The sequence below is a fragment of the Sciurus vulgaris genome (assembly GCF_902686455.1).
Source record: "Sciurus vulgaris genome assembly, chromosome: 17".
Classification (NCBI taxonomy): Eukaryota; Metazoa; Chordata; class Mammalia; order Rodentia; family Sciuridae; genus Sciurus; species Sciurus vulgaris.
Window position 1 is genome coordinate 53,964,082 of NC_136478.1, and position 14,559 is coordinate 53,978,640.

The 14,559-nt window shown below is 58.9% G+C and overlaps 1 protein-coding gene across 3 annotated transcripts; it reads left to right on the forward strand.

Annotated features, from left to right (window-relative positions):
• Positions 1-104: 104 nt before the first annotated feature.
• On the forward strand, positions 105-11,059 carry BCL3 (BCL3 transcription coactivator). Of its 3 annotated transcripts, none has more exons than XM_079118968.1 (9): positions 105-688; positions 3,124-3,277; positions 8,036-8,144; positions 8,490-8,694; positions 8,804-8,892; positions 9,083-9,160; positions 9,768-9,935; positions 10,266-10,383; positions 10,481-11,059. In XM_079118968.1, exons 1-9 carry the CDS (start codon positions 577-579, stop codon positions 10,666-10,668), a joined length of 1,221 nt encoding a protein of 406 aa, XP_078975094.1. In that variant the 5' UTR covers positions 105-576; the 3' UTR covers positions 10,669-11,059. The 3 variants fall into 3 exon arrangements, with proteins under 3 accessions (XP_078975094.1, XP_078975093.1, XP_078975092.1); XM_079118967.1 differs by lacking the exon at positions 105-688 and adding an exon at positions 788-1,336 and having other exon boundaries at positions 10,592-11,059; XM_079118966.1 differs by lacking the exon at positions 105-688 and adding an exon at positions 802-1,336.
• Positions 11,060-14,559: the final 3,500 nt, after the last annotated feature.

Consider the following 14,559-nt stretch of genomic DNA (forward strand, 5'->3'; position numbering starts at 1 on the left):
GGAAATCCGGGAAAGCCCCGCGCGTCCAGGCCCCGCCCCGGGGCGGGGACGCGGGAGGGGCGGGGACGCGAGGCCGCGGCCGCTCTGAGTCAGGCGCCCGACCCGCCGGGCCTGTTCCCCACCCACCAGCCCCTCCCGGGCAGCCGGGGAGTGGGGACAGGGGATCCGACTGCTGCCCCTCCCGGGGCCTGGCCCTGGTCGCTCTAACTGGCCCGCTGGCTCGCCTGGGCCCCTCGCTATCTCTCTGTCTCTCTTCTCTGCGCCTCGGTCTCCAAGTCTCTTTCTGTGCTTCTGGGATTCCCTGAGCACCGCCTTGTGCCCCGCGGGTCCTGGCTGCGTGCAGGGACCCCGCGGGGAGAGGCAGATTCAGTGTTTCTGTGCCCACCCACGGTCAACCCCAGACCCGCCTCCGGTGAGGCCCAGGAGGAGGCCCGGATGGCAGGGGAGGCAGGTGCCTGAGCTCCTGTCCAGGGCCAGTCCCTCCCAGCCTTGGGGACGTCTCTTCCCTCCCACAAATAAGGAAACGGCTCAGAGAGGGGAAGCACCTGGTCAAGGTCACCCAGCGAGGAATTGGGAATGGGGATTCAAACCCGAGTCCTAGTGACCCCAGGGCCTGCAGGAATTGCGTCCCGGGAGAGAGACAGAGAGGTGGCGGGAGACGCGGAGACAGGAGAGAAAGGCAGAGCCGGTGAGAACAGAGACCAGAGAGCGGATGGCGCTGGGCCACCTGCACTCAGACCCGGACCGGGGACCGAGGCGACGGCCGGAACCGCGGGAGCGGCGGCGCAGGGGTGGGTGGGGACCGGCTGGCCCCGCCCCCGCCGATCCCAGCGCCCGGCGCCGCGGGCCGAGGGGCGGGCAGCGGGCGGCGGGAGCGGCTCGGGTCCAGGAAACCCCTGGGGCGGACGGGTGGCCCCGGGGGGGCCGGGGGCGGGGAGGCGGGCGCCCGGCACCGCCCCGGACGACAAAAGTCCCTTCAGTTCAGCCGGCGGCAGGGGAAGTCCCGGCGCCCGGCGAAACCACCCTCCCGTGCCGCCGAGCCCAGCCAGCCGCGCTCCCGCCGCGCGCTCCGGCGGCCCCATGCCCCGATGCCCCGCGGGGGCCATGGACGAGGGGCCCGTGGACCTTCGCACCCGGCCCAAGGCCGCCGTGCCCGCCGGCGCCGCGCTGCCGCTCCGCAAGCGCCCCCTGCGCGCGCCCTCCCCGGAGCCCGCCGCCCCGCGCGCCGCCGCCGGCCCCGAGGTGCCCGCAGACCCCCTGCGCGGCGGCTGCAGCACGCCGGCCGTCCCCGGGCCCCCCCACGGCCTGCCCAGGCCGGAGGCGCTTTACTACCCGGGTGAGTGGCTCCCCCACGGGTCAGGGCCAGGTCGGGGCCGCCCAGACCTAGGATCATAGATCCAGGAGACACAGCCCGGGACCCAAGTACGTGGGGTTCCGGGAGCGCAGAGAGGTCATCAGGAGAGCAGCGCCTCAGGACCAGGATAGGAAGGTTCCCAGGGAGCCGGAGGTCAGGGGCCCTGGGAACAGAGCCCAGGGGCCAAGTGGCATGGATAATGGGCAGCCAGGGGACAGTGCCTAGAGGTATAGATACGGAGTGTCAGGGAATCATGGGTCAGAGCCTGCTTCGGAGACACAGAATTAGAAACGCTTAAGAACCGGATATATGCTGGGCACAGGGGTGCAGCCCTGCCATCCCAGCTCTTCACAGGCCCCGGCAGAAGGATGGCAAGTCCCAGGCCAACCTGGGCAATTTAGGGAGACCCTGTCTAAGGTTCCAGAGGGCTGAGGATGGAGCTCGGTGGTAGAGGAGGCCCTGGGTTGGATCCCTGGCACTGCAAGCGAAACAAAACAAAACACATCCGGGGCCCGGAGCACTCCACTCAGGCCGAGGCCCTGGGGTCTGGATATGTGAAGTCAAAGGACTCATGGAACAGAGACCCGGGTTCCAACAAGACTGACTGTAGGAATCCCAGGACGTTCAAATCTAATGACCAAGGTAGCAGAGGGCCTGGGAATTGGGAGACTGGAGTTGGGGACCAAACACACCAGTGTCTGGGATCACAAGGATCCAAGTGAAAAAAAAAAAAAACTGAAGCTTCAGAGTCCCAGGTACCACAGGTTCCCAGGAACCAAGGGCAGAGATACAGGGTTCCCGGCACCTGGTTCTATGCAGCCACAGGTGATCAGGGCCCTACTGGAGGTCATAAGGTCAGGTGGCAGGAGTTGGGGGGTGGCAGGGATTTTGATTCTAGGGGTGGGTGATAGTACTAGGGAATTCTGGGACTTGGGATTTAGGACTGAGATGAGGGATTCAAGGATCTCTGGATGGAGGATTTAGGACCCTTAGACTTGGTTCTGAAGAGGGAGGAACCTGGAAACTTTGAATTCGGGAAGGAGACCCCGAGCATCAACAGATGGCAGAGAAAACCGTACACCATTCTCCTCACCTCATGTCTCCTCGAAGGGGCATCTCCTACCACAGCCACCTTACCATCCCCAGGGAACCCCCAAAGCTGCTGAGAACCTATCTCTAGTGTCCCCCAGATCTTTACCCAGTTTCTGAACCTTCCACCCAGTCAGTATCGTAGGACTTCAGCAGTCCTTTGGGAGACCTGTCTCTGCCTCCCAGCTTTTCCCATTCCCAGGATGAGAACCCAGGCCTCAGTTTTCCCCATCTGCGTGATGGGTAGATATGGATTTGCCTGCCACCATGGTCCCTTCCAACAGTTCCAGTGCCACGCCCTCAGGCCCTCCTTTCTTCCCGATTCCAAACCTTCTACCCAGCTCTTCATCCATTGTTTACCTCCCTCAGCCACAAAGTCACTCAGTAAACAGACCCTGTGGTCCCCTGCTGGGCTTCCTTAGCCCTTGAGGAATTCCGGTAGGAGATGGAGGTCAGAAACATGGAAGATAAGTGACCACCGGGGTGATCAGGACTGGGGAGGGGGCAGACTGCAGGAGGGGTGTGGACGAGAGGTTTGTCTTGGGGCTTCCAGACCCAGTTAGAGGTGCAGAAGGAACCTGGAAGAGGATGAGGACACCGGGTGATGGCCCAGGACAGGCAGCGGGCTGAGGGTCTGTGGGCTGAGCCTCACCCAGCCTTTCTTTGTCCCCCTTGTCCAGGACCTTTACTGCCTTTATACTCCACCCCACCTATGAGCCCCCCTTTTCCTCTGCTGAACCTGCCTACACCCCTGTACCCCATGATGTGCTCCATAGAACACCCGCTGTCGGCCGACATTGCCATGGCCACCCGTGCAGATGAGGACGGCGACACGTGAGTGACAGTCCCTTGTTGATGGGAGGAGAGTGGGAAAGTTGGCCTTCCTCAGATTGCAGGGGGAGCACTCGGCTCTGTGGACCTGAGTCAGAGCCTGTCTCCTGCTGGCTGTGGGACCCTGAGCGAGCCCCTCCCCCTCTGAGCTTTAACTGCCTTCTCTGAAAAATGGGCACAGGAAGAGCACCTACCTCCTGCTTTGGAGCAGTGGTCTCTATTTTTCCTCCCAGAGCTGGGGATTGAAGCGAGGGCCTCATGCATGCTAAGCACGCACTCTACCACTGATCTACGCCTCTGGCCCCCAAAACTTTATCACAATCCAAAAATGAGAAATACATGTAGTTGATTGGTTTCCTATATCAGTGATACATGTAAAGCTCCTAGCACTGAGCCTGGTATATTATGTGCTCAATATTCTTGTCATAGGGAGGCACAGTGGCACATGTCATAGTCCCAGCTACAGGGGAGGCTGAGGCAGGAGGAGCACTGCAATTTAACAAGACCCTGTTCCCACACAGAATCAAAAGGGCTGGGGATGTAACTCAGTGGTAGCACGCTTGCCTGGCATGCCGGAGGCCCTTGTTAGATGCCCAGTACTGCAAACAAAAGCTATTAGTACTTTATCTCAAACCCAGTGTGTGCTCACATACAGGGACATAACTTTGAAATAAAAATTGCACAAAATGAAACGATATTCACCCTTCCTGCACAGGATCCACTTTGATCTTTTCTGTTCTACTCTGCTTCATTGTCTCCTGCTCATAACCCACAGGTTAACTTGACAGTCCCCTAAGCTGATTTCACTGTCCCTTGCCTTGTCACCTGCTGAGGAATACTGCATGGGAGGTTTAAGCCCTGTGCCTAATGCATGATAAGTCAGGATTATCGCTCTTCAGTGACTCGAGCTTCAGCCTCACAGAGTGCTTTCCCGCCCCACAATGCCTCAGTCTCCCCTTCCGGAAAACAGAAGTTATAAGTGTGGAAGGTTCTTTGTGAAGAAGATATGAGATGATTTATCTAAAGCACTTTTGTGGAAATTGGTTTGGGGACCAGAAACCATAGGTAGAGATGAACAGGCCCATTTCTGCAGAGAAGGGTCCACTGGGTGACATATTCCCAAGCCTCAGTTTCCCTGTTTGGGAGCCAGGCTTCGTCATTGCACTTATCACAGCTAGGATTCAGTGCAAGGCCGTGCACACGTCTAGCACGCAGAACAGGCTGGGCGGAGAGTCAGCATTCCATGTTTAGGGGTGGGTAGGCTTGAACAGGTTCCCGGGGTGCTGGTAGGCCATCCAAGTAGGGCCAAGGGGACAAGTGCCAGAGACATAGAAAGGGCTCCATCAAATCCAGCTCCCTCCAACCCTGGGAATCTGTGGGGGTCACTGTGAAGCAGGTCTCCTTTGTATCTGTCCCCAGGGGTGAGCTGTTCGTGGATTGGAAGCGAAGTGCAGGCTAGAGGCCACAGGGCCTGGCAGCCTCCAGCCCCAGCCCTGCACGCTCCCCTCCCCCTCGCCTCTCCCCCAGCGCAAACACTTCTGCCTCAGCTGCCTGCCGGGGGAAATCCCTTCCCGCAGAACTTGACCGCAGCCCAGCTGCTCTGCCTCCCCCACGTCAGCACCCTTCACTCACTCGCAGCCTCCCCCCCTGGCGCTCCCTCCAACCTTAACCCCTTCCGCTGGGGCTGGGACTTTACCGGAACGGGCAGCTGGAGCGGCCCCAGCCTGCGCCACCCGCCCCACCTCCGGCAGGCGGGGGAGGGCGGTGGGGGGAAAGGGGCTGGGGATGCTAAGACTGAGTCCCCAAAGAAGCAAAGATTGGAGGCTGGACTTTTGGCTCCATACGAGGACCAAGAGCATCTGGATCCCCCATGATGAGCTAGAAGTCCAGGGCCGGGCCGGGTGGGACATGTTCTGCGTCTCCGAGGTCCCAAGTTGGGATCTTGTATTCCTTGATCTCCGAGGGGGTAAGGAACCAGAGGAGGGGCAGCTTGGGGATCCGGAGCTCAGAGGCCTGAGGGGCAGGACCAGCTATCTTAATTTACTGGCTTCGAAAATTAAGAATTTCATGACAGTGACAGCAGAATGTTCCACTCTGTGCCAGACCCTGGTCAGCTGCACAGCCGCACAGGCGCCAGTGAAACTGATCGCGCCTAGGGGCCTGGAAGCCCCAGAGCAGCAAAGCTTAGGAGTTGTAGTCCTAGGTCCCCAAGCGGGCATGGAAGGGAGGGGCAACTTGGGGACCTAGCGCCCAGAGGGAGTCCTTATTCTTAAAGGAGAGTTATGGCAGCACTGTATTCCTGGCTCCCAAGAGCTCCTGGGGGTGGGTGCCAGGATATGGGGGACAGGCAGCCAACTGGAATCTGAGCCCGGTAGGGCGGAGTTCCGGAGGGGTCCCCAGGCTGAAGGATTCGGGGATCTGCCCCCAAGAGGAGCTCAGTCTCCTTGGCTTGGACTCTCCCCTCCCCCGCCCCATTCGAGGATGGAAGTTGGAGTGGCAGGGTAGATCCCCGGAGGGACAGGCTTCCCTCCCCCGGGAGCAGGAAGCGGAGCCCCGCCCAGCAGACCTGTTACTGGAAGTCCGAGGGCTGGGCCGCCCCTCCCGTCCCCACTTCCTCCAGCCCCGCCCCACCCCCTGCGGCCCGCGCGTTTATGGGAACTCAGGCCTGGACGGTTTCTGTGAAATCATCGCTCCCTCTGCCCTCACTTAACCCCGCCGGCCCAGAGAGGGACCCAAGCCGGGCGTCCTGGGAGATGTAGAGAACCAGGGTTTCTGGGGACCCCTGGCCCAGGCCCATCCTTTCCCCAACATTTTCTGTTTGAATTTTTCTGTCATGGATTGGAATCCAGGTTTGGGAATTCACCTGCACAATGTGGTCCTGGCAAGGACAGTACTTTGCAGGGGAAAAATGGAGCTCACACAGCCACGTGACTTTGCCCTCGCCCACCGGTAGGGAGCGCTGCAGTCCAAATTGCACCTCGGGGCTGGCCGAGTCCCCAAAGGCCTGCTGGGCCCCAGCGTTTCTGCACTTCCATCAGAATCGCCTGGGAAACTAGTTTGGACTGGGGATTCTGGGCGCACTAGGGGAGTCGCTGCCGGAGCAAGGCTCCGATTAGTAAGAGGCAGTGGGTAGGAGGGAAGATGTCGCTCTAGTAAGTGAACTTTAAATAAAGGTCATGAGGCTGTATGCATGCAGTCAACCTTGTACCCTCCACAGGTCCCCCACCCCGCCCAAACCAACCCTTGCAAATGCAGAAGTCCACACGCTCAGTCATCTCAAATGGCTGGTCCAGGTTGGGGTCCTGGAAGCCAGCAGGAGGTTCACTGGGGAGTGCTTGCCCAGATCACCCTTGTGCACAAGGCAACAGTCTGGGTAGAGCGAGAGGTGGGGCTGCTGTGTCCTCTCAACAGGACCTCAGCTGTTGCTGAAGCTCAAGTGGCCTTCAGAGTTGGGCCTGGAGGCTGGGCCCGCTCAGCCAGCAGCAGCCCATCACTGGATGCCTCTGCATAGCAGCTGCCCCCGTTCCCATGGGGCATGACCTTGGGCAAGCAGCTCTCTTGAGGGCAGTTCCCAGGTCGTCCGAAAGCTAAAACTTCCCAGATACTGGGGCAGCGAGTCCTTCAATCTGGGACAGGATTCTAGACTTCCAAGCCCAGCTCCAGAACCTCACCCCGTCGCCCGTGCCTTCTCCCCCCTTAGTCAAAGCTTGTGCTCCACAGTCCACCCCTGAGTCTCTTGTGGAAGTTGAACTTGATGTAGAGCCGGCAGAGGGCTTTATACCATCAAGTTCTCCCCCTTTGTTTCACGAATGAGAAAGCTGTGACCGGAGAGGGATAGGAATGTGATCTTCAGGTTCAAGGATGGCCAGGGTGATCATTGACGTAGATTCGTAGATTCACGTAGTCGAGTGTTCTCAGAGCCGCTCAGGTTAGGTGCTTCCTAAGCCCTGGGCAATGGAGGAAGCATGCAGATGCCCTGCCCTGGGGGGGGGGGGTGACATTCTAGGGGGTAATTCAGACAGGAAACAGTACTGTAAACTACAGTGTCCTGGGCCGAGAACTGGGGGGAAATAAGGTGAGGGAGGGCAAGCGAATAGCTGCTGAACCTTTTAGCAGAGGCCCAAAGAAGGGAAGTGACCCTGCAGAGATCTGGGGAAGTCTGCTCCAGAGGGAAGAGCCAGGGCAGAGGTCCAGAGGCAAGCATCGTGATGTGTCTGAGGAACACGGTGTGGAGACCACTGTGCACAGAGCAAAGTGAGGCCTGCAAGAAATACAGCCAGAAAACTCGAATGAGCCAGGCACTGTGCCACCAGCCAGTCTCCCAGCAACTCTGGAGGCTGAGGCAGGAGAATCTTGAGTTCGAGGCCAGCCTCAGCAACTTAATGAGGCCCTAAACTCAGCAAGACCCTGTCTCAGAACAGAATTTTAAAAGGACTGGGGATGTGGCTCTGTGATAGAGCACTTGCCTGACCTGTGTGAGACTCTGAGTCCCAACCCCCAGTGCTGCAAAAATAAAGGAAAAAGGACCCCTTTTGCTGGGACTCACAGCAGAGCAGGGAAGAAGCAGGAAGGCTAGCAGGAAGGGACTAAGGGTCCAGGAGAGAACCACTGGTGGTGGAACCAGGTGGAGGGATGGGGTGGAGTGCTGGGATTCGGGGACACTCCCAGAACATCCAACACACAATGGAGTTGGCACTTGCAGCAGCAGAGTCGTCAGGTGACAACCCCTAATGTCTGACTGCCTCCTGTGCCTCTCCTCAGGCCTCTGCATATTGCTGTGGTGCAGGCGAATCTGCCAGCAGTGCATCAACTGGTCAATCTTTTCCAGCATGGGGGCCGGGAACTAGATATCTACAACAACCTGCGGCAGGTGAGGCAGGGGCTGAGGGTGGAGGGGGTACTCCAGACTCCTGGCTCCTAGGGGTGCCTAGGGCCATAGGGGTTTGTTCAGAGGAGGGAGGGCGCCTAGGGACCTGGATTCCTAGGTGAGGGAGGAGTGGCCTCCAGCTCAGAACTCGAGTCCTGGAGAAAGGGGAGGTCGGAGGCCCTGAGCTCTGGAGCCTAGAGGCCCTACCTCTTGAATCTGAGGGAACAGATGCCTCAGGTTTCCATTCTGGGTCAGACAGCAGCTGGGCATCAGGACTTAGAAAATCTGAGGGAGCCAGGACTGGAATGCATAGCAGGGTGCGGGTCCCTCACAGTCTCTGCTCCCCAGACACCCCTCCACCTGGCTGTGATCACCACGTTACCGTCTGTGGTCCGGCTCCTGGTGACAGCTGGTGCCAGCCCCATGGCGCTGGACCGCCATGGCCAGACTGCAGCCCACCTGGCGTGTGAACACCGCAGCCCCACCTGCCTGCGGGCCCTGCTGGACAGCGCAGCCCCGGGTACCGTGGACCTGGAGGCCCGCAATTACGACGGTGAGTCCCTACAGCGGGCAGGGTAGGGCTGTCCATCATCCAGACCTGGAGCCCATCTGAGACTTCAAAACTCCAGGCCCAGGTTTGACTAAGCCTCCCCTTCCCTCAGGGCTCACCGCCCTGCACGTGGCCGTGAACACCCACTGCCACGAGGCCGTGCTGCTCTTGCTGGAGCGAGGCGCGGACATCGACGCGGTGGTGAGCGAGCCAGGCGCAGGGGGCGGGGTCTTGGAGGGGCGGGGCCCAAGGGGTGGAGCTGCAGCGGGAGGGAGCCCAGTGGGTGGAGTTTGAAGTATCTAGCGGGGTAGAGGGGCTGGACCCAGCTGGTGGGCTGCGGCCGCGGGCTCCTGGGCAGAACTTGAAGGCTGATCTTTCCTCCCCCTCGCAGGACATTAAGAGCGGCCGCTCGCCGCTCATCCACGCCGTGGAAAACAACAGCCTTAGCATGGTACAGCTGCTGCTGCAGGTGGGCAGAGCCCCGGGCTTGGCCTCTCCCCTCGCCCGCCACCCGCTGTCCTGACCCCAACCTGGCTGTCGCCCTCGCTCCGGTGCAAACTCAATTCTGACTCTGGCTCTAGCTCCATGTCCAGCTCTGGCCCTTCCTTCTAAGCCTACTTTTAACCCTCTGACTTACTCCCTGCCTGCCAACTTGACCCGGGTCATCTCCCATTCCTCCCCCATCCCCAACCCCGGATGGCCTAGGCCCCGGCTGCGATGGCCTTGTTGACACTGCCTTCCAGCTTTGGCCCTGTCCTCGCGCTGTCCTTCCACGGCAACTCCATGCACGATCCGGCCCAGGCCGGAGACCCTTTCCTTCTCTGGCTCTGCCCCTGCACCGGCCAAGCCGTGGTGTCTAGAGCTGGTGGATGCAGCGCCGCCGGCCCAGACCCGCTGTGGACCGCCCTTGGTTCTAGTTTGCACTCTTCTACGACCCAGCCGTGATCTGGTCCGACGCCAGGTTCTGGCTACGGTCTCGGGCCCCCAGCCCGGATCCGACCCGCCCTCACCCCGGCCCTGCCCTTCCCGGGACCCTCCCTGAGGGTGCTGACCTGACCCTCTATCCCTCCCCCCAGCACGGCGCCAACGTGAACGCGCAGATGTACTCGGGCAGCTCCGCGCTGCACTCGGCGTCGGGCCGCGGGCTCCTGCCACTGGTGCGCACTCTGGTCCGCAGCGGCGCGGACAGCGGCCTCAAGAACTGCCACAACGACACGCCGCTCATGGTGGCGCGCAGCCGCCGAGTGAGTGTGTGCGCAGGCGTGGGGAGCGCGTCTGGACCTGCAGCGCCAGTGCCCGCGGGGGCTGCGCGGACCTGGGGAGGGGCGTGACGTGCGCGCCACACACGCGTGTCCGCGGGCTCTTGGCCCGTGAGGGTGCGGGGCGCAGGCGAGCCTCCGGGTGTGCGCCGTCGCTTCTGCGGATGAGAAACAGGCGCGAGGAGAGGGAGCGCCAGCCCGCCTTCTGCAGGGGACAGAGGCGCTCACAGGGGACAGTGCTCGCTGGCAGACCCAGGAGCAAGCGGGAGCTGGAGGACGGGCAGTGAGGGCAGTGGTGACCCCCTCTCCCCACAGGTCATCGACATCCTGAGGGGGAAGGCCACCCGAGCTTCCTCCACATCACGACCTGAGCCCTCCCCCGACCGAAGTGCCACCACCTCTCCCGAGAGTAGCAGCCGCCTCAGCTCCAATGGTGAGAGCCCTGTCGCCACCGCAGCCTGGGGCCAGGGGTTGCCAGCCCCCTTCCCCGCCGGCTCCCCGCCCTCACCCTCCTCTCTGCCCCTCCACAGGCCTCCTGTCCGCGTCGCCGTCCTCCTCGCCCGCCCACTCTCCCCCCAAGGACGCCCCTGGATTCGCCCTGGCTCCCCCCAATTTCTTCCTTCCTCCCCTCTCTCCCCCAGCCTTCCCGCCCTTTTCTGGGGTCCTCCGAGGCCCCGGCCGGCCAGTGCCTCCCTCCCCAGCCCCCGGAGGCAGCTGAGAGGGATGGGGGGGCAGATCTCGGACTCGTGAGGAGGGGCCTCCCTGCCCTGGGGGGTCGACCCTTCTGGAAACTGTGAAGATCTCACTCTGCCCCCCCCATCTTCGGGACCAGGATTTGCACCAAGGCACATGGACCCACCCTTGAGTCCCCTCTTCTGTGCATAGATATTGCCCCGTGGGACACCCCAGGACTCTGACCCCATTATTCTCAGGCACTGGCCCCCTGTCACGAATTCCACCCAAAGATCCATTTCCTTGCCCCGCCCAGAGGCTGGTGGAACCAGGGATCGCAGCTCCCGCCCAGGGGGAGGGGCCTTAGGTGGCACTGAGGTCGTTGTAAATTATTAGGCGTTTGGTTTCTTTCGTAATAAACTATTTTTGTATCATAATCCCTGCTGGGCCAGGCGTCTGTCAGGAGGAGATCTGGGTAAGGGTGTGTGCGTGCATGCGATGCCGGGGGTGACGTTCCGAGTCTCAGACTGACGTGTGCGTGACACACCGACCTTGGTGTGCTTGACCATGAATCATGTCACTGTGCTTTTGTCTGCACCTCTTCCCAGGGGACGCTCTCGGGCTCCTCAGTGTGCCTGGCTGTGTGTTTCTGAAGGACCCTGCGGTTCGGGGTGGCTGAGGTACCTACAGATGCCTGCGGGTCCCGACCTGGGGCCTCCTGCGCCTGTGTCCGCAGACCGCCTGGGGTGGTGACTGGCTCGTGCCCCCGTCCCCAGACGATGTCCGCTCTGACCCCAGGTGGCCTCTTCCTGGTCATCAGAGTTTCTACTTGTTTCCTGTGGCCGCTGTAACACATCACCACAAATTCGATGGCTTAAAATGACAGGAATGTGTTCTCAGGGATCAGAAGCCCAAGCTCCGCTTCACAGGCTGGAGCTAAGTTGGGAGCAGGAGCTTCCCCGGTGGGGAGGAGTGTGGGAATGTGTCACCTGGCCTTCCCCCAAGCTCTGCCGAGGCTGTGGCCTTGTCTCAGGCCTTTCCTTGAACCACCTCCACCTGGTGTTCCATTGTCACATCTCCTCTGCTCTGCCTCCCTCTCAGAAGGACCCTTAAGATGACCCTGGGTGCCCCTGGGGAATCCAGTCTCTCTATCTCAACACCCCTAGGCTTCACCATCCACAGAGTCCCTTTTGAATGAATCTGGGACTATTCCCAGATTCCAAGGCTGAGTTCGTTGTTTTTGGTTTGGTTTTTCCTCCCCTCAGTTCTGGGAATTGAAGCCAGGACTCTGCCAGTGCTACGCATTCTACCCCAGCCACGTGCCCAGCCGTTTATTTTTTATTTATTCATTTGGTACTAGAGATTGACCTCAGGGACACTCAACCACTGAGCCACATCCCCAGTGCTTTTTAATATTTTATTTAGAGACAGGGTCTCACTGAGTTGCAAAGGGCCTCACTGAATTGCTGAGGCTGGCTTTGAACTCTTGATCCTCCTCCCTCAGCCTCCCCAGCCACTGGGATCACAGTGCCAATGCTTCTGACTCTGCCTCTGGTCTATGTTGTCCAGGTAGCTGCCTAACTTGGAGGGTATATTAGATTCCTGTGGCTACTGTGACAAGTAGCCACAAACTGGGTGACTTAACAGATATTTAACAGGGATGGTGGCGCATGTCATCGTTCCAGCGGCTCAGAAAGCTGAGGCCGGAGGATCATGAGTTCAAAGCCAGCCTCAGCAACTGATTGAGGCGCTAAGCAACTCAGGGAGACCCTGTCTCTAAATAAAGTACGAAAAAGGGTTGGGGGTGTGACTCAGTGGTTCAGCACCCCTGCTACAAAAAAAAAAAAAAAAAGAAAAAAGAAAAAAAAAACCAATATTGAGTTATTTATTCTTTCACATTTTTGGAGGCCAGAAGTCAGTGGGGCTGTGCTCCCTCCCAAGCTCTCGGAGGAGCTGTCCTTGTCTCGTCTTGCTCCTGGCAGCTCCTGGTAGCTCCTGGCAATCTTGCTTGTGGCCACATGGCTCCAGCAGTCTCTGGCCTGTCTTCACATGACTCTCTCCTCTGTGTCCACCTCTTCTAAGGACACTTGTTACTGGATTTTGGACCCACCCTGAATCCAGATGATCTCATCTCCAGATCCTCAGCTTAATTACTGCAAAGATGCTTTTTCCAAATAAGGTCATATTTACAGGTTCCAAGGATTGGAATGTGGGCCACCATTCAGTCCACTACAAAAGGTGACTGCTGGGCGGTGCACACAGCCCTGCGTGAGAACCCCCCACAAGAGAGCCGCCCTGCTCTGGGCTCCCTCCTGCAGAGGCTGCCACACCGCCGGGCACGGTGCAGACCCCCGAGCAGGGGTGGCAGAGTGACCGAGCCCAGGCCCACTGCCCCCTGCATTGTGGTGTTTGTGATTCTTTGTAGCAAGTTCTGGTCCCATGTCACACATGTGACCAATTTGGGGGTGTGACCAGATGTGAAAACATCAGCAGCCATTTATGGACCATGATGGTCCCATAGTCCAGATGAGAAAAACTGAGGCTCAGAGAGCAAGTGACCTCTTAACTCGGACCTACCACCTCAAAAGCTAATGCTGGCCATCTCTGGGCCTCTGCCTTGCGAGTGAGCCGTGTGTGGCTATGCCCAGTTTCTAAGGGCCCGTGCAAGAGTGCGCAGCTGCGTCTGTGTGTCCTTCTGGAAAGCACGTGGAATAAGAGGTGCATATGTGGTTAGGAGCTCAGGCCCGGAGGCAGAGCTGAGTTCAAGTCCTGTCCTTCCACTTCCTGTTCTGTAGCCGTGGTCAAGTGACTTCATGGCCCTGAACTCCAGTTTCCTCATCTGTAAAAAAAGGAACAGTGCCAGGCGTCGGAACCCACGCCTGTAATCCCAGCAGCTCGGGAGGTTGAGGCAGGAGGACCGTGAGTTCAAAGCCAGCCTCAGCAACATAGCAGGACTCTGTGTCAAAATAAAAAGGGCTGAGGATGTGGCTCAGTGGTTAAGCGCCCCTGGGTTCAATCCCCAGTGCCCCCCCTCCCAAAAAAAGAGGGGACAGTGACCACATCCACCTTGAAGGGTTGGTCTGAGGATGAAAGATGAGGGCAGTGTGAGTTATACACAGTGCTTATTACAGGCCACAGTGCTGAGGAAGAGCTTAAAAATGGAAATTGCTGTCATGGTCATGTGTGAATTTGGCTTTGAGGACCAGTAGGGGGACAAAATAAAACCATGGAGTTGGTGGGATCCACTCTTGATCCTGATGGAAAAATGAGATGAGATCCTAAATGTTTTAATTCCACTGTGGTAACCCAAAAGCTTAAAATGTAGGAGATTAAATAAGATGGAAGTCCACTTTTCTCTCCTGTAAAGGTTCCAGTTAACACCCTGAGCTAGGATATGAGCTTGAGGATGTCAGAGACCCAGGGTCGTACTATATTATTCTGTTGCGTTTATATCACAACTTCCACCGTGTGGTCCAAAGCAGCTGCTCCAGCTCCCATAATCACATCCACATTCCCACCACCTAGGAAACGAATACAGTGGAAGAAAAAACAAAAGTCAAGTTTCGTACCCCTGTGCTCTAACGTTACAACCCAGAAGTCATTTAATACCCGTCCTATCCTCTTGGCCAGAAGTTAGCCACAAAGTCACCCCCGTCACAAAAGGAGCCTGGAAAATGTAGTTTTATCTGGGCAGCAGGTACCCAGGTCAAATTCAGAATTTCTGTTTCAAAAGAAAGAGAAAAGAATGGTCAAGAAGGACCCCAAGTGTGGTGGCGGTCCTCTGCCACCAAATAACTCCTAGGCAAAGTGACTGCCCCAGGCTGAGCCTCAGTTTCCTCATCTGTAGGACGGGAATGACCTGCACCCTCTGGGGTGAGAGTGTGAGGGTCCGCGCTTAGCAGGGTCCTGCGGGCGCAGGCTGTGGGTGAGGTGCCTC